This window comes from Physeter macrocephalus, chromosome 13 (assembly GCF_002837175.3).
Source record: "Physeter macrocephalus isolate SW-GA chromosome 13, ASM283717v5, whole genome shotgun sequence".
NCBI classification, from domain to species: Eukaryota; Metazoa; Chordata; class Mammalia; order Artiodactyla; family Physeteridae; genus Physeter; species Physeter macrocephalus.
This window is the reverse complement of record NC_041226.1, coordinates 65835174-65859645: the sequence shown is the minus strand read 5'-3', so window position 1 is coordinate 65859645 and position 24472 is coordinate 65835174. Positions and strand designations below refer to the sequence as shown.

General features: G+C 39.1%; 1 protein-coding gene across 1 annotated transcript in view; it reads right to left on the bottom strand.

Annotated features, from left to right (window-relative positions):
- Positions 1-24472, bottom strand: part of GPC6 (glypican 6) — a 1083120-nt gene that overhangs the window by 88537 nt on the left and 970111 nt on the right. Inside the window, exons 5-6 of the mRNA XM_024123209.2 lie at positions 21087-21217; positions 3161-3304 (exon numbers count right to left, since the gene is read on the bottom strand). Of these exons, the coding sequence (XP_023978977.1) occupies positions 3161-3304; positions 21087-21217 (275 nt within the window). The remainder of the gene's footprint in view (positions 1-3160; positions 3305-21086; positions 21218-24472) is intronic.

Sequence of the window (24472 nt, the reverse complement as noted above, 5' to 3'; positions counted from 1 at the left end):
AATTGACCACTTCCTTATAAATGTAGTAAGAGGTTAAGTGATGGAACTGATATATTTTTAAGAGAGAGTTTTGTTTTGTTTTCAATTACTTTATATAAGTTTTAGCAGTGGTTTACCTAGTTTGGGATCAGGAGATTTATTTCTAAAACAAACCCCATAACTACCACTTCACATAAAAAATTGCTTTATAATAGCTGGTATAAGAACATTTACCGGCAGATCCCAAAGTTAATGCCACAGGTACTAATTTTAAATGGTAGTAAGAAGCAACTCTCCGAGAGCTTTATAGCTAAGTTATTTTCAGTTTGGCAAAAGGGGTGGGGTGACTGGGATCGTCTTTGGGATGCTGTCTTTTGAAGCGTTTTCTCTGCTGAAACACTGAGAGAAATTAAAGAAAGTCTTTTCCAATTATCCTTCTTTTCTGGGACACATGCTTCTTATAAATATTCAGGAAACATCTTTTCAGGGGAAAATTAAAACAGGAGTAGGTAACATGATACTTGTTCATAAACATTCCAAATAAGCAGGGATATATGGCAGACCCATCAGGACCTATCACCTTTGCGTGTATCTTGAAGATGATTTTATCTGACTGTTGCACAGCACTGTCTGGCCAAGGTAACTGCTCCAACCTTTCCACTATTCAGAACTATGTTGAACCTGCAAAGGGACGAAAGATTTGGGGGAACAAACGGCCGCAAAATGGAGATTCTGATGTGAGCTTCGGGGTTAGCTTGTGTGTCTCAGGAATAACGCTGTAGAGCTCCTTTTGACATGGAAACAGTCCCTTGGTCTCAGGGGCTGGGAAAGTAGCTCCAGGTAGGTTTATGACTGGCTGTGAATTACAAATCGCTAATTCTTACAATTTGGGAAGGAATCAGAATTTAATTGAATAAAAAATTAACAAAACTGCCATTCTCCCTTATAGAGCCTGAAGCCATACCTACGAGGAAGTAAGTACTATATGCCGTCAGAGAATATTTTTAGAATAAAATTGGCTTCTTGATTTAAATTCTTCTGCACTGACTCTGGTCCTTATGTACCTTGAGTTTGGTCCTTTTCTCGTGACCATATGATTAACCATTACTAATTCTTTTAAAAAATGATTAAATGTATCTTGGGGGTGCGTAAAATAGAAGATCCTAAATCACTTTCCTATTTGCCAAGATTCCTCAAGACCCTTATATTTGGGGCACTTTGAGGGTGACCAATGAAGTTCATTTATAAAAGATTCAAATACCAATTTTCATATCTACTAGATTTTAAACTTCCTGTGAAATTCTCTAAGTGCTGATGTTTTATTCAAGCTGTACTGAATTGTATAAATACCGTTGCCTTGAGAAAAGTATTTTTCTTGTTCTACTTCCCCTGTTTGAGTGTGTGTGTGTGTGTGTGTGTGTGTGTGTGTGTGTGTGTGTGTTTCTCCTGGGAGGAAAGAATACTGTGCTTCTGTTTCAAAGGCAAAAAAATTAATTAGTAGGCATAGATGTCATTATATTGTTCAAAATTAATGCAGTTTTAACTAAGTGGATAATGTACTCCATTTGTTTTCCAATTTTATTCTCCTGAGGTAAGAACATTTAACCTGAGATCTAGCCTCTTCACCGATACAGTACTGTTACCTGCAGCACAATGGTTGTACAGCAGGTCTCTAAAACTTATTCATCTTGCATTGTGACCAGTTCTGATATGAGAGTTCATAAAAATTTTGAAAAGCCGGAATTGTGTCATTAACTAAGTTAGAGCCAACTGAAATAGGAAAAGCAAAAAACAAAACACAAAAGGGCAAAGAGATGGAGGTCAAACCCCTACTCACAAATTGTGCTCTGGTTAAAAGGATCTTGACATACAAAGGAATTTGTAAAATAAAAACTCAAACAAGGGAATCTAATGAAACCACCATTTCTTTACAACTGGCTGGTTGTTTGGTGGAATCTAATTGTTTGTTTAAAAGAAAAAAGGTGACTAATTTTAAACTTTTCCGGAAATTGTGAATAGAGAATAGATATAACTAAGGTAAAGTACAAGGTTGAAGCAATTACCCAAATGATCCCTTTTTCAAAACCTACACTGAAGAGGGGGTTTTATTTGCTAATGAACAGTAATAAGTTTATAACAATTTAGCGGTTAATGACTCCACTTACCCTTTCACTTTGACACTTCGTGGATAGGTCTTTGTGTTGTAAGCACATTTGATTTTTATAGAGAGAAATGCTGAGATGTACTTAGTATGAGGGCAAATGCTACCAATTTAATCTTATGAGTTCTATACTGTAGAAGGATATTAGCTAAAATGATAAAGTAATTTATAACAGTGACTAATAAAAGTATTTTCATAACCAGAAACCCTTGAGATCTGAGTTTATATGACATAATCAGATGTGGTTCAAGTGTTTTATGACCTTAAGGCTTTTATTTGTTAATTTTACATCAAGATAATTGGCGAAGCAACATTAACGGCACTAACAATTACAGATATATAAGTTGTTTATAGTGCTATAAATTGTATTGAAAACGATTGGGCAGTGTTTCTTTGAAATTATGAGCTTTTCATTTTTTATAGCAAAATTTGATGTTTGAAACACGTTAAAAATTGTGTTTACTATATTTATGGTTGTAATCTCCAAGTAAATTGCTTCAATGATAGATGTTTGGTCCTCTGACACACGTTTAAATGGATCAAAGAGTGACTATTTCTAAGCACTCCAACTTTTAAAAGTCACATACAAAAGAAAAAAAATGGTAGTAGTATTGACTTGGGGTCTCTTGGCAAGATTTTTCAAACAGAAACTTTACATATAAGGAACATTCATGATAAAGTTACACTGTGTCATAATTGAATAAATAACTGAAGCAGATGAATAAGAAATGTGCTATTATAATTATATCTCTGGAAGATATAGGAACTTAGTCTCCAAATTAATATTTCAGAAGAAATATGGAGTTGAAAATTTGCCCATTGTATGAGTGGATTAATAGTGATAAGACTTCTTAAATAATCTAATTCTTGACCTAAAAGGAAGATCTCATTACTTTTCAATATTCTAATTAAGACCAGGAGCAGATATAAGAATGAGATGACTTTTACCACCAGCTTTTTCAGAATCCCAACACAAGAATAACCTTGGTAACGGAAAGTGGCCACAACGGGAGAACTCACCAGCCGGTCCAAGCTTGTGCCTGCAGCAGTGGTTGGTCTTTCCTCAGGATTGTAAGGCCTGAACCGTGTATTAAAATTTTCTGGAGCTGAGCGAGCAGATCTGAGGGCTGGAGCAGGTTTGGGTTGGCCACATCCCTGAAAGACCTGGAAGAACCATTGAAAGGTTACGAAAGTTATACAGTGAGTTTCCTCCTAAGATTATGATGCCAAAGCATTCAGTGCACTGGCTTCCACATTTTTCATGGAACTCTTACCTCCAAAAAAACTCTGATCTTGAAACTTAAACAAATACAAGCACCAATGAAACAGAATTACTCCGTCAGATACAGAGTGACTGACTTATGGCCCGACTCTTATTCTCTACGTATACAGTCAATCCTCATTATTTACAGATTCCGTTTTTGTGAATTTGCCTACAGTTGACCCTCTCCGTATCCATGGGTTTCGCATCTGCAAATTTAAACAAACTCGGATCAAATGTGATTTTGAGATCTGCGGGGGCTCCTGGAACTAATCACCTGCAGATACCGAGGGAAGACTGTATTCACTAAAATTAATTTGTAACCCCCAAATCAATACTCAAAACACTTCCACAGACATGGGGAGAGCGGCAAAGTGCATGTTCACAGCTGAAGTCCAACAAGGAGAAGCTCTGCCTTCTTGCTTCGGCTCTCAAGCTGTAAACGCGTGTCTCTTTGGTGGTCTATTTAGTGCCACATTTTTTCCATACTTTTGTGTTTTACTTGGTGATTTCCCAGTTTAAAACGGCCCGCGGCCGTGGGGCTGAAGTGCTGTCTAGTGTTCCTAAGGCTGTGATGTGCCTTTTGGAGAAAACCGTGCGTTAGATAAACTTAATTCAGGCATGAGTTACCAGTGCACTTGGCTGTGAGTTCAATGTTAACGAATCAGCAACATGTATCGAATAAGGTGTCTTTCAGGAGAGACACACCTAAAACAAGGCTATGGATCGACTGGTTGATGAAAGTGTAACTAAAAGCTTGCAGGAACCTAACCCTGTATTTCTAGTAGGAGCAACGGTTCAGTATTTGCTAATTCAGGGTTTGTGGCGACTCATAGAACACAGCTATGCAAATAATGAGAACTGACTGTATTAAAAGTAGGAATTGTAATAGTTACCTCATAGGAAGATTTCAGGATTAAAGAAATTATGTCCCATTTTCATGTACTTGAATTTGGCATTCAAGAAACATTCGTTTGGGATTCTTGTTACTGTGACAAATGTATTTCATGTATAGCATATAAGGCCAATAACTTGAGTGTCTCCTCTTTGAGTAATGAAAACCTCTAATAGAAGAATTCTTTGAAAACACTCTCTTGGGCAATGATGTGGAAATAGGACAAGCAAATGTGGATAACTTCCCTATAATGACAGTTTCCTCTCATTTTGTTGTTGACAGCTGTGCATGTCACAGTTAGGGTTGCCACGGGAAACCAAACATTCTATTGTAATGATCTCAGGGACCAAGCTGCTAGTTCTTTTCCACAGTGGTTTTACTCGGGGTGGTGTGGGGATACCTCCTTTGCCAGTTTTAGAAGCTTCGCACTCTCTGCTGGTTATCAAGAGAAAATCCCTTTGACAGAGTTACAGGAAATGCAGTAACATTTTCAGGAAGTTTTGATGAAGTTCAACTTTGCGTTTCTTCCGTTTCTACACAGGAGATGATTCTACCCTGGATACTTCTTTCAGTAAACTTTTCGGGACTATTTATGTCATCCAGGTCTTAAGGTACATGTGTGCGTTTGGAATGCATTCCTTCTGGTTTTGTGATTTGACTCTGTGTTGTTTACCTCTAAAACAAGCGTTTTTCATCAGGCATATGATGGGGTTCCACTGAAGTACACGAGCGCTCCTGAATGCCATTCCCAATGACAAATTCCATCCTGAGACACAATTCATTTAGTTTTACCACTACAGCTGATTTCTCCTTTGCTGTGCTCAAAAGTTCTCCTTCCACTCAGCACTTTGCAGAGCCGGGAGCACTTTGTCTTGGCATTCCTCGAGATTGGCCTTAACACACTATTGATTCTTCTTCTCTCACACAATTTCTGAAGCCGATGGTGTAAACCAGTGTGATAAAGCTAGTGCGCCCCCTTCTGCCTGCTGCCTAAATCACCTCCCAGGGGCAAGGTCATTGCTGATGGAGGGCTAATATTAGCATTTCCACAGCTCCAGGGTTCGGTTGAGTGTGCTATTTTGGATTGCTTCGAAAATGACAGCTGACTTAAAAAGTATAAAGCCTAGGGCAAAACAATATTAATGGCTTTGCTGAGATTTCTTGAAGCTGGGCACATGGAAAGAGTTAACAGACCTTCTTAATTTGCCTTTTGGGAAGAGCCTGGCTCACTGGCTTAAGTTAAATCAAAGGAACAAGAAATGCCCTGAAAGAATATTAGTGCCCCAGGGGAGATATTTCATTGTAACAAAAAACCTTACCACTTGTATGATTTTTTTTTGTTGTTTTTGGGGGAGAGCGTTAATTACAACGATGGAACACAGGTAAGTCAATATAGCTTTCTGCTCCTAGCTCTCTGTTATTTATATCAGGCTTGGATTTTGAAGATGATTTCAGTGCAGAAATTGCTGGGTCTATGATCTATGATCCAATTGAAGACACAGACTTCTAATTACTATGGAAACAACACCTAACCCCATAACCAGATGGAGACCTTCAGAGAAATCTGTCACAATATGTGAAGATATGAATCATGAAGGGCCTTCAGCACAGATTCTAGTATACCCTTAGCAAAAGGGAATTGTCTTAAGAGATAACCTTTAGTGTGGAAATGCAAAGCTTAGGGATCAAGAGGTGTTTTTCAGAAACTTACAAAACCTAAAAAAACAACAACAACACAAAGATACCAGAGCATCAGCTTACCCGGTCTTTGTTCGGGAATGATTTAAAACACCTGTACGATTCTCATGCAGAGAATGTCTCTTAAACAGCATATATCCGTCAAATAACTTAGATGACATACAAAGTGAAAATTAATAATTTCATTTTCAATACATGCCATCTGTTAGCTAGACAAAATATTTTTCAAACATGGGTTTCATGGGGTCGTTGACGGAAGGAATTCCCATGCAGAGCATTTGGACTATCTCAGACAATGTTTTTGAGCCTGCTATAGCAGCAGGATAGTCAGGCAAAGTTCTGGGCCTCCTGAGGTCCAGGGCTATGTTCCTATAAAGGACCAGTGAGCCTTCTTCCTGGTGGTCTGGGTGCCCCAATATTCTGCATTTTGAATAAGGGTAGAAACAGATGAGGAATAATGTGCCGGGGGGGAAAGGTCTTAGTTTCAATGAGTCTGTAGAGCAAGGTTCCTCCCCAGGGAGTGGTCAGGACTGCAGATACAGATTTAGATCATTAGCCCAAAGATGGTATTTAAAACCCTGAAACTGGCTGCACTCACCAAGAGCAGGTATGCAGACAGGTGACAGGAGGAGCTGAAAACAGCCCAGTGCCACGTCAGCATTCAGAGGACCTCCCTGAACCTCAGTTTCCTCCTCTGTCAAATGGGAATAATAATATTATTTACCACACAGATAGGCTGTGATGATAAAATGCAATAATACATAAGGCAGGAAAGTAGAAGCCAGTGTTTGGAAAAGTAAGTGCTTGATAATAATTAGCTAATTATATCATTCTGCAATCGGTTCTTTCTAGTTCTGTTTTCTGAGTAAGGAGATTTGAGGGGGAAAAATGTCTGGGCGGATGTTTCTTAAATGTCTTCCACAAAATATTATTTCCCGGGCTGTTAACAGCTGTTACATAAGCAATGGATTCCACGTGTCCAGGTTAAATGAGGCACCTTAGCAGGGCTTCATCAGGGTAACATGTGTTCTGACTCGTCAGAAAGAAGAAGCTCGTTTGTAGTGTCTTCCAAAACTATCTGGCCGAGGGTTCTCCAGGAAGTTCTTACAGGATGTTCCAGGGAACATACCAGGACACACTGGGAAGTTTGCTCTAATTAGCTAAGAGGAGAAGTGATTCAGATGTAACTGCACTTACCTAGAGGTAATACCTAGAGGTGTCTGTGACGCCACTCCCAGCTCCACTACCTTTAACTCAAGCGAAGAAATACTATACAGGTCTTCTCTTTACAACAGAACTTTCTGGAGGATATGGCTGCAGGCTAAGTCACCTTGTCGTGGAACAAATCATTAGCTCCGCTCCTTGAAAAAATAGAATCAGTACTGCCTCCTGCCTGGCTCCCTCCAAGGAACATTGAAAAGGATAATTAGATAATTTGGAAAAGTATTTGGAAGTCCCAGTGTAGACAGATGCTACAGAGGTACAAAGAAATTATCCTTCCACCTAGCAGAGTCGCAAAACCTGTGGATTTCGGGAATATCTAGCTTGGAAATCCTCTCTCTTAAGAGGATTACTAAGATAACGTCTCTGAAGTATGTTGGCATTCCGAGATGAAAGAAGCTGACATTAACGATAGAAAGTGCCGAAAGAAGAGACATTTTATTGTTTGGAGAAACAAGAAAGAGAGGGGGTGTGGTGAGAACAGGTTGGAGTGCTGTCTCAGGTTTCCAAGTACAAGCATTATTCCTTTAAGAACATCGCAGCATCTTAACATATTTCCTTAAGATAAATAACACAGTGTGCACTTTTTCAGAGGCATCCAAGCTTTCACCTCTCTGTCTCCTTTATGTTCTGCAGGTTGATTATACATTCACGGAAGTCATTACTGGCAATCTGAGAAGCAACGGCTGCGCAGCAGTCCTGTCTCAGCCCGTGTGTGTGTGTTTTTTTAAAAATTTATCTTCTCAGTTTCTACTCAGTGGGTTTTTATTCTGGTGGGAAAGATGTTGCTATTCCCATACATCATTTTGAAATTTGCAAACAAAACTCTAATCTTGTATAGTAGTAAGGGTGACGGTTTATGCTACCTAGATTTAATTGGACTTGATGTTTTGAGAGTGATGTTTTATTTACTTATTAGATTCTAATTTACATTAGAGTGTTAATGAATGAACTGTTTGTTCATTCATTCACTTGGGGAATTCAAATCTATCCCATTTGCTCCCAAGGAAACAGAAGCTATCATATCTGATGGGCTCTACATATATTTTGTCCAAGTGTGGCCACTTCTTTCATCAGAGACATGTATAATAGGAAGGTCACCAAAAAGAGTCTAAAAGCTTGGAGTCCTGGTTTCCGTCTTTCTCCTTACACCTGTGTGGCGCAGGGGTACTATGTTGTCCCCAAATCTCAAGGCTCTTGTGAAGATAAAATGATACGATGCTTGGAAAAGACACTGAAGCAATGAGGTAAAAAGATGTACTATTATTTTACTGACGTAATCTATAATCAAATAGGACAATAACAGGTAACAAATCAAATCTAGGGACTATGCAGAGTGATGCATGCATAATTTAAGATCTATGAAGAATAAGATCTTATACATTTTGTTCACCATTGTATCCCAGAATCTGAAAGAGTTCCTAGCACATAGTATGTGTTTAAAAAATCAGAAATGAAAGATTATGAATAAGTAAAATTTTTAGTTATAATTTCTGCCTTTTGCAAACATTTATTGAAGTCAATTAGGAGGTAGATTTCTGTAATGAGAAAGAAAAGACAGGAAAGGAAAGAGAAATAATACTTATTGAGTGTCTATGATGGACCAGACTCAGGGCTACGTGTTTCATACACTTATCTCAGCAGTCAGTTATCTCAAAATCAGAGTTGAACCCTTCTTCCTTAGGCTTCAGAAAATACAATGAGTCATCCATCCATATTAAAAAAAAAAGATATCTCCTTTACTCCACTTACTGTGCCAAGTTAAAGCAAAACCAAATCACCAACTTGGTTTAACTGATAATTAGAACCAAAAAATCCGTTTTTTTTCTTTTTTATTCATTCTTTTTTTTTTTTTAAATTGAAGTATAGTTGCTTTATAATGTGCCAATCTCTGCTGCACAGCAAAGTGACTCAGTTTTACACATATGTACATTCTTTTTTTTTTTTGCGGTACGCGGGCCTCTCACTGTTGTGGCCTCTCCCGTTGCGGAGCACAGGCTCCGGACGCGCAGGCTCAGTAGTTGTGGCTCACGGGCTTAGCCGCTCTGCGGCATGTGGGATCTTCCCAGACCGGGGCACGAACCCGTGTGCCCTGCATCGGCAGGCAAACTCTCAACAACTGTGCCACCAGGGAAGCCCCCTACATTCTTTTTTAAAATATTCTTTTCCATAATGGTTTATCCCAGGAGATTGGGTATAGTTCCCTGTGTTACACAGTAGGACCTTGTTGTTTAAAAAAGCTGGTTTCTTGCTCATCTGATAATAGCTACTCGCTGTGCTTGATGGGACAATTAGAGAGCAGTAGACTTTGTGTATAAAATAGGCTTGGCTCTAACTGTTGGTAGGCGAGCTGAGAGCAAGTCTTCTGGAGAGAAGTGGCTGTTTCCCGATCTCCCCATCCTGTAAAAAGCAGCAGAGCCTGCACACAGTTGTATCACAGCCCAGTCACTCATCGTCTAGGTTCAGCTCAGAGCTGGGGGCCTGTTCTCAAAGCGGAAGTGAAACGTGAAGACTGAAATGGGTGTCAAGGGTGCGTCCACATATCCTCATTCAGCAGATGCAAGTAAGTTAAAATATTAAAAAACCCATTTCATTAGAAGTAGTAGCAAGGAGAGCTCCATCATCACCATGACACAAGATTAAACTAGACACCCCAGGGCCTCATTTTTGCACATTTTTTTCTGGTTCCTAACAACAATCTGCTAATATCCTAAGAAGTGTTTTCCTGAATATAAACTTAAAACATTTTAATAATGACTTCTTTCTTTAGATATAAAATCATTATACTCATCATACAAACATTTTAAAAATCAGCATTTTTTATTTTATTTTATTTTTTTACTTTTCTTAGTGTGCCAATTTTCCTGATGGATTGCCTTTCAAGAAAACAGGCTTTCCTCCTATGACTGAACAATCTCTCTTCTTCTCTCTCTTCTTTCCTCTTCCCTTCCCTCTCCCCCTACTTCCTCTCTCCATCTCTTCCTCTCTTTTCCTTTGCTCTCTGATTCATGCTTTTGTTTCCTTAAAGATTGATTACAGTGGTCCTTTGGCCAAGCTCTCTGGCAAACTCAAAGTCCCTGGATGGGTCCAGGATTCTGTGCAGAGAATTCTGGGTTGGACTGAATCAAGTCAAGTTAGCACTTTCGGTTTTGGCTGCTTTTCATTCATTGGCTTCAGTTTTCAAAAGCCAGTGATTGTGTCAGTTTCAAGGTTTTAAACATCTCCTCCTGATGCCCTATGCAGCTTGCTTCCAGAAAATCTGTCAGATAGGTTGCATACTTCCTAAAATCGTTTCTTCAATAAAAGCAAATTCCTTCCATTTGCTGGAGAAGATGATTTTTTTTTTCCTGGAAGGTTCTGCATTCCTTCAACAGCAGAACACCTTGCTATCGCCTCTGAAATGGTGAGCAGGGAGGAGTGACAAGGAGCCGAACAAAACATATTTTGAGTGTGGGGTGAAAAAAACCCTAACTCTGTTGGCCTCACTAAATGGTTATTTCATATGCTCTTTGTTTACAAGGTTGAAAGCAATTCTTTAAGATCACTTTGCAGAATTTACATAAATGTGTAAATTTCAACAGCCTGGCTCTGTATCATTCATTCAAACTACTATTCAACGAATCTTTATAGTGTCACTAAGGCCAGACTTAGGTGCTGGGGATTTGTCAGCTGGACATGTCCCTGATCTCATGAGGGTTCTGCCAAGAAATCAGGCAATTACAGTAGAATGTAGTAAATGCTATGGGAGAGCCCACAAGAGGCAGCTAACCCAGACTGGACAGTCAGAGAAAACATCTCGGGAGAGCAGCGATGTGCTGGAACCGGCTCTTACTGGCTCACAAGAGCACGTGTTAAATTTTCAGGAATTTTGCAAGCCAGTCATTAAACAGAGTGATTATTAAAAGTTAGATTGTGTACACTTAAAATGATATAAATTATACTAAAATCAAAGGTAATATATGCTGAAAATTTATTCCTTTCTAATTATTTTACCATTATTTATGCTCCGGTGGTTATGTATGCCAAGTATGCCCAGTGTACCCGTAAGGGGGAAATGTTACATTGTCGTCTGCTACTATGTTCAGTTGACATCATGTTGGTAGCTTGAAACTTACACCCCAGAAATTGGCAAACACTATAAACTAGCATGTTTTCTGCACAGAGAGCTGGTTGTGCAAACACTTCCCAGTATAACACTGAATCTTGCCAGGAAAGTGAAGAAATAGTTGGACTATGCCGGTGAATGCTGTGTATTTGGGGTGGGGGAATGGGGAGGATAGAAAGAATGTTTCAGGACGAGGAAGAGCACATGCAAAAACTTAGAGAAGAGAAAGGATGCTTCTTCCAAGCAACACAGCCCAGGCCATTTGTACGTCTGGTGCACACAGAGGTTCTCTCACCTCCTAGACTAAAACTTTGACTAGGACTCATGCTCTCTTGTCGGTCTTTCTCACCACCATGTCCACAGCGTCTAGCACTGGGCTCGGCAGACAATCGGTGCTCAACAGGTACCTGAATAAGGTGGGGAGAGTGGTGAGCGGTGGACCCAGAGGGGCAGGCCGAGGACTACATCGTGCAGGAACATGTCTGGGTTTTATTCAAAGGGCAGCGGGGAACCATGTTAAGATATTAAGCAGGGGAGTGATGTGAACACATTTGCATTTTCAGCAATTCCTCTGGCTACAGAGTGGGGAGTGGATTGGAGTATGGGAAAGCCAGAGGCAGGGAATTAATTAGGGGGCTATAATCCATGTGCTGAGATGATAAAATTAGGGGAGCCACTGTGGATGGATTCAAAAGAAATTTAGAATGACCGTTGAATGGGTTTCATTATGGATTGACTGTGAGGGCCAGGCGATGGGGGGAGTTGAGGGGTCAGCTGGGTGTCTAGCTAGGACACAAGAGCTGGAGGGGGGGCGTTCTCTGGGATGGAGAAACCTGGGGAAGGAAGGGTTAATGGGAGGACAGTGAGCTTGGTTTTGGACAGGTGTGTCTGAGGTGGCGGGTGGCAGTGTGTCGCACACAGTTGGATAAACAGGTGTAATCAGGAGAGTAATCTGGGCTGGGGAGAGGTGTGGGATGGAAACTCCTACCTTTGCCGTAGCCAACCCAGAAAACTGTGTCTGAGATGTTTCAAATTTTCTACACAAGAACTCTTTTTGTCACCTACCCCCATGAGCCCCGTGTTTTAAAAACATTTTGTTTAGTTAACAGATTACATGTACTAATAAAGAAATGATTGATTTTCAAAGGGCATCTCAGCTATTTGGCTGATATTTAAGATGTATTCTGGGACAATAAGGAGGTAAAATAAAAGAGGGGAGTAAAATGTGTTAGAAGAAAAAGACCTACAGAAAGCCATATATAATTCCAAATTTTCTGGCAGAACGAGGCGCTATAAACTCACAGAGGTAGCTCCTTCACACGTTTAACTACAGGCTGGCTGGGGTAATGACTCCATCAGGATCAAACCATACTGCCTAGTCCCGAGTAGAAGGAAAGTGCTAAGAGTTGGGGATAACTGTGTATTTGTGAAACTGGTCAGAGGCCACTGCAATTCCTCTAATGCAGTAGTCTGCTGCCTATGGGAAGCATGGCTCTAGGAAGCAGTTTCTCCTCTGTAACGGCAGGAGGTGGTTGGAAGAAGACTTTCTTTCAGGAAAGCAAGAGGGTGTCTTGCTCTGTTTCTAAGAACACACTGAGTGTTAAAAAGTGAAGTGAGTTTCAATCACCTATTCTTGAGTAGACTTCATTAAATGTAATCTTCTCATTTTTGCCCTGAAGTTAAAGTGAAAAAAAATCTTAAGATAAATATCCAAAGGTTAGAGATAATCAGGAGTTTCCCTTTATAATCAAAAGGAGAAAAAACATTTCTTTTAAAAAAACCTCTTACGTGGAAAGAAAGTTAAAACTGTCTTGCTTTGGATGCACTTCCTATAAATGCATCATAACCATTTGTTTTCAAACCTTCATTTTGCTTTATAAAAAAAAGGTGTCTTTTTCCCCACCTTGTATCTACCATCTGAAAAACCCGGCTTTGTGGTCCAGTGATGTTAACACACGGGAAAGAAACAGATTCTGGTTTTCTGTAGAGCAATGAAGAAATCAAAGAATCAAAGACGTTTCAAGGTCACTGCTTCTTGGTGGAATATTATAAGTGAGAAATGGTAGACAGAATACTAGCTTTGAAATTTGAATAAACAGAAAAAGTATTCTGAATCTAGAAGTCATTGAGAACTTGCTCTGTTCAAAACAAAAGAGGAAATAGAAATAGAACTCAAAGCTTTATAAAGTGAAGGGCCGCGTGCTTTTTTCTCAGAGATCAGGCAGAAGGGACGGAACCGCTTGTCAAGGGAATAGGCCAATTATCCCCTTCATGTGAGAATAATGTGAGGTTAGGCTGAGGTCGCTGACGTTCCTCTAAAACCCTTTGCTCTGCCGGTATTAGTGCCACCGATAGGCACAGACAAGAGTTGGGTTGCTGTCATCACCTCCATCCACTCCACTCTGCCCTCAAGCCCACTTTCCTCCAAAGGCCTTGTTGATGAGACGTTTATTCAGTGCCACGTGCCACGTCATAGGCCATGCAGAAATATATGTCCCTTTCCAGGTGAGTCTCTGCCGTTGAAAATAATGCCATGCATGAGTGGATTCAACTGCAGGTGTGTGACTCTCAAATCTGCTCTTCTGATCTTAGATGCTAGTGACAAGCTGACAGACCATCATGGATGAGGCAAAACCACAGAGTCAAAGCTCTTTAGAATTTACGTAGCATAGGCATTTTCCATAATAACAATGAAAATACTTAACTTGATGAGTAGTTTTGATTTGACAAATTCCACGCTAAGCATTTTACATGGATTATATCATTTTGCCCTCAAACAACTTTATGAGTAGATACTACTAGCATCCTCATTTTTAATGTGAGTTAATTGAGTTTGGACAGATAAAGAATTTGCCCCAACTCACACAACTAGTAAAAACCAGATCCCAGGGCTGTCTGACGTCAAAATCTGATCTTGTAACGTTTATGCTATTTTAAAGAATACAAGACTAACTTCAAGTATATTTTAAGGTATTTTCTATTTCTTATTGTTGAAGTCTTTCTGGCATTATACTTTCATGTTCTGAATTCAACTCGACAAAATGTATTGTTGCTTCCATGTGTAAAATGGCATGTTAGAATGGTTTTCTGTAGAATGTAAGAGTGAGTAAAATAACTTATAATTCTGGGAAGGAGAAGATAAGTATACACACAAGCAATAATGTGCCCACTGCCTTAAGAAGGGCACACATGACACAGGGGCTCAAAGAAAGGAATGGTAAATGCTATTGGAATAAAAATATACTTATTTGAACTAATTCTAATCAATGTTCTTATATCTGAAGGAAGATATTTTTTCCATGTGAACTCCCAGGATATTATTTATACCTGAATGCTTTGAAAGGAAAAAGTTCCAGAGAAAAGAAAAATATCTGAATGCTAGAAAAAGAAACCTAATCATTACCGAAGAGATAATGTTCATAAAGCTGTAAACTGATAGAGCTGGAAAGGGAACATTTGCATTAACCCCTCTCTTTACAGATGAGGAAACTAAGACCCATTAGCTAAAGGCAGAAATTATTATAGTCTCCTTTCTGTTCTCTTAGCTTTTTTCATCTTCATCTGAGCTGTAGATTCGGAAAGAATTGTCTGGAGAAAATTAAGTAACTAACTGAAGGCCATGCTGCTCTTCTGTAATGGGTTCTACCCTCATCTGTAATAAGTATTAATTGAATGGATGGTTTCAATTGGAATTTAATAAGTCTCCTTCTTAATTTAGATTATATCTGACAAACCAATCTTTTCCTGGATTAGGTTTGAAATTATTCCTAATACAGTTAAATTATATATAGTGAGATCAGTTTCATCTTCCCTGATAGGATAGAAAGGAGATTATCAACACATCTGAAATTCACAGGCAGAGAGATGCAGCAAGTTTAGTTCTCCTTTCCTTTGGAGAATTTCCTCAAACCTGCAAAGTTCAGAACTCCTTTGATTTGGGTGCTTAACAGAAGTGGTGGGATAGTGAGGACCCTTTCCTGTCATTGATGAAGACTGTGAACTTGGTGAATGTAATAAGCATCGGTTGGGGCTTGAAGAACTAACAACTTGTGTTTCTCTTCAGTAGGTTTCCCTACTGATCAGAAACACTCATCATTAGTATCATAATCAGTAGCAGGTTTCAAGCAACAGTCTTCCCTTAGATGGCTGGTTCCTCCAATGCTGCAGTACATCTGGTCCTGGTGGGGAGATACATACTGAGGAAACAGTGGCTTGCTGGGAAAATCTTTTTCTTTGGATGAGACAGTTCTGGGCTGCAGTCCCAGCTCTGCCACTTCTTAGTTGCCTGACCGCAGACAAGCAACTTAATCTCTCTAAATTTAACATTCTTTACTTATAAAATGAGGAAATGAAAGCTTTACAAGATTGCAGTAGGATTTGAAATAAATATATAAGGCATCTAAAAAGAGACTGACGCTTGGGCAGAGAATCTGTTTTGTCCTCTACTATATTCCTTGTGCCTGGTACGTGAAGGGTATTTACTGAGTGAAATATAGTAGGTACTCAACCAATGGTAACCATGATGATTGTGATTGTTACTAAGTGATTATTTGTGCAAAAAGAAAACAAGAAAAATTTTAATATGTTATTGTCCCTAGTCTTAAAAATATGTATATAAATAATATTATATGTTAATATAATGATATATATTATAAATTACATAATATATGTAATATAATATTATATAAAGGACACACAAATCAAGAGTTTGAAATAAATGCCATAATGTTATTACCAAAATACTGTAACTTGATTATACAACTTGGAATAGCCAATGTATTTTTTGAAAGGAGTATCTGTGTGCCTTACCCTCAAACAGCTTAGCTGTGGGCTAAATGGGAAAGGAAAACGGATGTGACTCTACCTATAAAAACAGATCTAAAATTTGAGCCTGAACACACATGATGAGAATAGATCTCTTCATTAATCTGTAATCTCTCTAATTCAGGATCTCACTGATTAAATACAAAAAAACTAGCTGTTCCTACACCTGAAACTTACATAATATTTATTGTACATCAACTATACCTCAATAACAAAAAAATGAGCTGTTCCCTCCTATAGATATGATGAGAACTACTGCATTAGAGGAGAGGAATTTCGTATCTGAAACTGATGTGTTCCTCTCTGCCTTCAGATAGAAGAAGGGAGAAAAAAGTAGACTTTTATATTTTGTACTATTAAAGCTCTAGGAAAGGTTGGAAGCAATGAATGATGAGGCTAATAAGAGAAATATTTCTTAGCATTTAGCATGGTGGGAAGTACTGGGTATAGTCCTAAAGGGAATCAGAGAGAAAGACAGACAACTTGAATTCTCCTGGCTTTGCCGCCTCTGTTTCCTTACCATCTCAGGCAGGTTTTTACTGAAGGCTATTGAACTTTCTCTCTCTCTCTCTCTTTTTTTTTTTTTTTTTTTACTTGTTATTTTTTAACATCTTTATTGGAGTATAATTGCTTTGCAATTGTGCGTTAGTTTCTGCTGTATAACAAAGTGAATCAGCTATACATATACATATATCCCCATAGCTCCTCCCTCTTGCCTCTCCCTCAGGCCCTCCCTATGCTCTTAATACTTGATCTATTCAGCGAATGTTTACTAAATCCCACCCTTGTGTGGGATTGGCTCTGTAGGCACCTGCATCATTAAGATGCAGAGATGAGCAACGTGGGCTCTGGAATCCGACACTCCTCTGTGTACTCCTTCACACACTATGAGACATTTGTAAGCTCCTTAACTTTTCTAAGGCTTAGTTTCCATATTTGGAAGATAAGGGGGGAAGATCCATCTCATCACAAGCACTGTTATAAATATTACATAATATAAACCATGTAAAGCACAGTACAGTCCTGGCAGTAAGCGTTCAACCCATATGAGCTGGTAGTTATAGACATTGCTGTTTTTCTCAACGAGGCTCTGGGAATGACTTCCATCAGGAACTGCTGTAATAAGGTAAATGATTTTCCAAGGAGAAGTTGCCAATCGTATCCTGGAGTAAAAAGTCATTTTAATTTCTGAGCTTTACAACCCTCAGGGTGTCTGGCCCCCCAGTTAGGAAACAGCTTCTGGCCTCACCGGAAGCTCTGCTATCAGAAATTAACAAAGTCGCTGGTTATGCGAATGCTCTAGACAAAGTCTGGAAATCCAGAATTTCAAATTTGATAAGACTGTTTATCAACAATGACTGAGGGTTCCTTGGCAAAAGGAAAAATTCAACCATCCAGTTCTTAGCTAGAATGTAGATTTTAGACTTTAGTTCCTGCATAATTTCATGGATGTGGCTTATGTGGAAAATGAAACTACATGTTTCCAAATTCCATTCCCTTGAAGAAATAAAACCTCTTTCAGAATATGTCCATTCCATCAGCAGATCCTGTTGGTGTTTCCTGCTAAAGTTATCCAAATTTCAACCCCCTGATTAACAACCTCTCCACCATACTAAAGGCTGGCTTTGGTCCTTTCTCCATACCGTCCCCTAGATGAGACCCTGTCTCCCATTCCTCTTCCCTACAGAGTTTAGCTGTCCTCCTCTCTCCCCTCCCTAAACTCACTCCATCTCCTTCTCTCTAGGTCAAGACTACCAAATACATTTTTTTTTTTTTTTTGGTTTCTAGCTTAGTTGAGATTCTTGGTACTACTGTTTTATGGTCCTCCAGACTGTATCCTCTCATGAGTGTACTCTTACATGCCTTACATTATTTCTATGATTTATTTATTTATTTATTTTTTCCATGCTTCATGGCTTGTGGGATCTCAGTTCCCTGACCAGGGATTGAACCTGGGCCATGGCAGTGAAAGAGCCAAGTCCTAACCACTGGTACGCCAGGGAATTTCCCATTATTTCTATTCTTGATTTAGATATTTCTTACAACGAAAGCTGTCTTTTTCAAACCGCATGCCTTATTAACAGCCATAATATTATAATGTGGTTGGACAACTTCCATTAAAATGTCTCATCCGCATTCTGGTGTGAAAGAGAGTCCATCTGACCTCTTAGAGAATTTTTAATAGAAAAAGTTGACTTGAACACGTATGCACACATACCAATGGAAAGCTCTGCTTCTAAGGAGTGTGCGATGTTCTCAAACCACAGACATTTTTGTGTTTTCATGCCCTCTTCTCTAGGGCTGTTTTGAACATCAGTTACCATCGAGCCTGGTTATTCAAGCACTGTGAGGATATTTGGCCTTTCAAAACAACATTAATTGGTTTCTAGGCAATAGATTTGAGAGGGATAGATAATTGCTTTTCTTTCGCGGGAAAGAAAGAAAATGGCTTTTCATGAAACTCCCAAATGTGCTATTTCCTCAATAGGTGATGGCACCTTGGAGCATCCTTCTTTACACAGGCTAACCCAAGCTCACTAAAACCCGAAACTAGGCCTATGAAACTCTCAGCCCATCTGTCTCCCAAGGAGAGAGAGAGAAAGGGGCCCAGGCCAGATTCTTTCTTACCCTACTTTCAGCCCAAAGCTAGTTTGATCCATACTCAGCCAAGGAGACCCAGTCAGATTCCATGGATTTCTTTCTGCTCTGGAATTTCTCCCTACCACCTGTCTCCTTCTCTTTGATTATATTTGAAATCTTTTCCACAAAGGATTTTAAAAATTGAAGAAAGCTAAACATGTACCTCTTTGCCTGACATATTTTTGTGTGAATGACTTTCAATTAAAATGCAATCACTCCGTCATCAGGTTGAAAGGACCGATGAAGATTTGGTTAGTGTTTCAGGACAGGGAGACTGGTGAAAAGAACAGAAGGGCACTGTGTAGTCATCAGTGTGGATAAAAGGAGCGATGAAGGAAAAGGCCAGAGACTCACTGCAAACTTCTAAATTTTGCTTAAGGAAGGTCCTATTTATTCTCAGCTGGGTGGGGACAAATAAAAATTGTGCATGTCCATGTCCTGGCTGTTGTGAATAGAGCTGCAATGAACATTGGGGTGCATGTGTCTTTTTGAATTATGGTTTTCTCCAGATATACGCCCAGGAATGGAATTGCTGGATCATATGGTAACTCTATTTTTAGTTCTTTAAGGCACCTGCATACTGTTGTCCATAGTGGCTATACCAGGTTACATCCCCACCAGCAGTGTAGGAGGGCTCCCTTTGCTCCACACCCTCTCCAGCATTTATTGTTTGTAGATTTTTTGATGATGGCCATTCTGACCGGTGTGAGGTGATACCTCATTGTAGTTTTGATTTGCATTTCTCTAATAATTAGTGATGTTGAGCATCCTTTCATGTGCTTTTTAGCCAGCTGTATGTCTTCTTTGGAGAAATGTCTATTTAGATCTTCCACCTATTTTTTGATTGGTTTGTTTTTTGATATTGAGCTGCCTGAGCAGTTTGTATATTTTGCAGATTAATCCCTTGTCGGTCACATTGTTTGCAAATATTCTCTCCCATTCTGAGGACATGGAAGCAACCTAAATGTCCATCAACAGAGGAATGGATGAAGAAGATGTGGTACATATATACAATGGAATATTACTCAACCATCAAAAAGAATTAAATAATGCCATTTGCAGCAACATGGGTGGACGTAGAGATTGTCATGCTGAGTGAAGTCGTCGGATAGAGAAAGACAAATATCATATGATATCACTTATATGTGGAATCTAAAAAAGGGTACGAATGAACTTACCTACAAAACAGAAACAGAGTTACAGATGTAGAAAACAAATTTATGGTTACCAGGGGGTAAGGGTGGGAGGGATAAATTGGAAGATTGGGATGGACATATACACATTACTATGTATAAAATAGATAACTAATAAGAACCTACTGTATAGCATAGGGAACTCTACTCAATACTTGGTAATGGCCTATATGGGAAAATAATTTTAAAAAGAGTGTATATATGTATAACTGATTCACTTTGCTGTACACCTGAAACTAATATAACATTGTAAATCAACTAGACTCCAATAAAAATATTTTAAAAATTAAAAAAAAATTGTACTCTTGATATTTGTGTTCTGCAGCTGCAAACCCAGAATCTCCGTCTCTTTTGATTTATAAAGATATACTTTTTTTTTTTTTTTTTTTTTTTTTTGTGGTATGTGGGCCTCCCTCTGTTGTGGCCTCTCCCGTTGCGGAGCACAGGCTCCGGACGCGCAGGCTCAGCGGCCATGGCTCACGGGCCCAGCCGCTCCGCGGCATGTGGGATCCTCCCAGACCGGGGCGCGAACCCGGTTCCCCTGCATCGGCAGGCGGACGCGCAACCACTGCGCCACCAGGGAACCCCAAGATATACTATTTTTTTAAAATGTGTGTTTGAATTCATACAAAGGGGTGTTTTCCTCTGAAGATTCATTAATGAGAGTTACATTATAGTCTTAAAAAAGGAAGTCAGATGGAATGTTTAAAAATTTACAAGCAAACATAGAGAACATTTGCCTGGTTTGTGCAGCTGAAGACATAATTAGAAGTTCCTAGAGACAGAGAACAGGGTGAGGGTGTGCAGAAATTTCAACCATTAAAAAGGAAATTCCCCCCAAATTGCTCACAAATGTGAGGGATTAGTCAATATGGGGCTCTCCAAAACTTTTTAGCAGCTAATAATTTCTTCATGATTAACTGCAAACTAAAAGCTTGCTTCCTTTCTCAATGCCATTTTGTTAGACAGTTATAATGAAGTAGCAAATTTGTCACGGGACAGGAAAAGCTCACGGACAAGGTAGTAGAATTTATAATCCTGGCCGACATATCCAGTTACTTCAGTTTCAGATTACTGCACTTTATTAGACAAATGACTAAGGTAAATACCTTTGCAGACACCTGCATGCTGTTCTCTTGCATGTTCATGATGGCTTCAGAGATCTTGACATCTATTGGGTCCATGACCGACTCAATGTTGAATGGTCCTTCCAGTCGCTCTGCCACCAAGAGCATTGCATCTGTTAAAACACAGGAACATGATTTATTTGAGAACTGGGAACCCCAGCTTCCAACGTGCGTTTAAACATTTCCCACACGACTGGCTGAAAAATGACCACTCATTCAAATTTTGTATTTTCTTTTATATAGTTCAAAATGGAATTGATGACTCAGTCTTACAGGAGTATTTCATTTTATTTCATTTGAAGGCTTAAAATTATTTTACATATATAGAACCAGGCCTGAAAATGAGAAAATAAGTTCAAATTAAGAGAGTTGAAATATACCTAACTCTTTCAAGTGAAGTTAAAGAAAAATCAGGTCAGGTTCAAAAGTGGAGTTAACCTCTTTTCTTCTGGAGTATGGAGAGAACTGAGAATATCGAAGACGTGCGAATGTGAGAGTTTGGGGGATGCGCTATCGTCAAGACCCAACTTAAGCATATCTGCGTGTATGAAGCATTTCTGGATTTCCCAAGGACAGACCTGTCCCTGCTTGGTGCTGTCACTCTACCTAGCATGCCCTTCTGTTTTTAACACTTTGACACGCTCTGGGAATAGAGAAACTTCTCTTACTTGGTTTTGCATATTCAAGGCTTATTATGGTGCCTATCACATTGGAAGCTTTCAAGAAATGTCTATGAAATTATATTGAACTGAACTGAAGTACTGCTTGGGAAGCTTTAGTTTTCTGGAGAAGATGTTAATAGTGATATGGAGGCAAGAGCTGTGAATTAGGAGTGAGTTGCTCTGGGTTCCCAACCCTGCCACTAAGCAGCTGGATGGCTGTTGGAAAAATCTCTGAGCTTACTGGGCCAAAGATTAGAGAGGTGTATAAAAGGGACCTGGGATGAGGAGTCTCCCAGGGTCTACGGTGAGTGGCATGAGAGACAATATGCCCATTCCTTTGCAAACTGGCCCAGTTTTGTTCTTAGCATCCAGGACATAGTTTGGTAACTTGTCTCCACCAGGACTGACAACTAGAACTTTCTGTGATGATGAAAATGTGGCTATTGAAACTTGAAATGTGGCTAATGTGATTGAAGAATTAAATGGTTAATAAAGTAATTTGCCTTTAACTAATCTAAATATAATTTAAAATATCCCCTTGGGACCAGTGGCTACCATATTAGATGGGGCAGCCTAGACTTTTAACATGTAGACGCAATAGCCCTCACATTTTTCAATTGTTAAAGCTCTTGGGAGCCAATCTTAAAACGCTGTCCCTTTTCAAAATAATACATGTTTATTATCAGACACTTAGAAAATACAGAAAAGAAAAATGAAGGAGAGAAATACACCCACAGTCCCACTTCCTAGAATAACACTATAAACAGTTGGGTATATGCCCTGTGTTTTTTTTTTTTTCCTCTGAGCCTGAATATTTTAAGCACGCAACTGAAAATATACCATACAGATATCATATACCATACAGATAATATGCTTTCTAAATGTAATATATTATGAATGTATCATGCTGTTTATAGCAGCTGCTTTTTAGTATTAGTGTGAGGAAACCAAATTTTATTTTTATTACATATCCTACCATGCTCAACCAAAGGCCACCATCAACATTGTTTCAGGGTTATAAGTAGTTATGAATTAGGCAAGTGAGAAACCTTTTAAGACAGATGAACTTTTATAAGAAAGTGCTGTCTGGACAGCAGAGTCATATTTTTAAAGAACATCAGACTTGTGAACATCAGCTTTTATACTATCAACTGGCTTTCTCAGCCAGACCTCATAACTGGGTCTTTCATCTCCTCCTTATGGAATGAACGAGACTAAAAGCATCCAGGGCAGCACTTGAGTCTCAGGGAGGTCCCGCTCTCCCACTCCCATCCCCCATACTCGGGCCCATATTTTTCTCATGGACACAAGTCACATGAAAAACTTAAGTGTGAACAAGGACTCATAAAAAAACTCTTAACAACAAATTTGCTGATTTTTCCCTTAATGCAGACCTATCTGTGTATGTTACATCAAGATATTATAACAAAAGTAGTGATTTCTCTGGATCTTAATGACCTAATTTTCTGGCAATATGGACAGAGGATGCACCTTGTTTGGTTGTAGTATTTTGATTTTAAAGATGTTTTCTCCTTTAAGGTTTTAAAAGGTGGCCTGAGAGCTGTGCCGTTTCTTTCTTTATATCTATGTTGTGTATTTATAAAAAATAATCCCCTTTACTGTTAGACTTTCCAACAGGCTCTTTGATGAAGATTAATTATGATGAATGGGCAAGTTTCTCTAGACGGGTGTATTCTGCTAGAAGAACAAGGAATCTTTGTACAGGAAAAAGAATTGGTCCTATGGAGTTATCCAACAAATGCAGTTAAAGGAACTGATAACTATGGGATACTTAATCGTGTGTTTTAGACAAGTATTTGCATAAATCATTATACAAAGAGTACTGGTCTATCACAGTATATTTATCCAACATGAATGGGTTGAGTTGCGGTAGTAATAACATTAGCTCTACCGGAAGTCTGTAGGCAGTAGTACTCTGGGCAAAAAGGATGAGCTTTGGGTTGGATCAGGACTCAGCAAACTGTCACAGTTGGAAATGATGGGGTCTAAAATATCTCTGAGAAGGTTTTCTTCTTTAAATTAAAACAGTCCCTTCTCTACCAGACATTCCTTTCAATAAGTAAGGCAAAAAGCTGTTCGATTCGTATCCTAAAGTGAAGGAATTTCTCTTTGGTGATTTCAAGCTTTTGGTTCCCTGTTCCTCTCCCACCACAGAGCTCACCTTTTAGCTTCTGGGGTCTGCAAACTCAGCTCTTCTTTTTTGACTCCAACCATGAAGAGGGTGACCCTCTCCCAAGCAGTTGCCTGCTTGGCCTTGGAAAATGGCCATCCTACTGATGATCCTGTATATTAAACACGTAATCAAATGGCCACATTTACTCAAATTGGTTGGCCCTGAATTTCCATTCTTTATCTCAATTCATTTGCTTTGTTATACAAACTAATTTAAGGTGATACATTTTTAGATGTAGATATACGTATTTTTTTTTCTTTTAATTTAAATCACCAGTCGGAATATGCTACTTTAAGCTATCTGGTTTAATTTTTTAAACATACACCAAAAAATCACTTTAATAAGTAAAATGAGAGTCTCTTTTGAAGACTCAAAGGCCAATATAAATTGGCTCAAAACCTCAGCACCATCGTTAAGAGTAGTAATGTCCATGCAGTTAACGATACTGTATTGTATACTTAAACATTTGTTAAGAGGGTAGATTTCATGTTATGTGTTTTTTACCCCCCCCC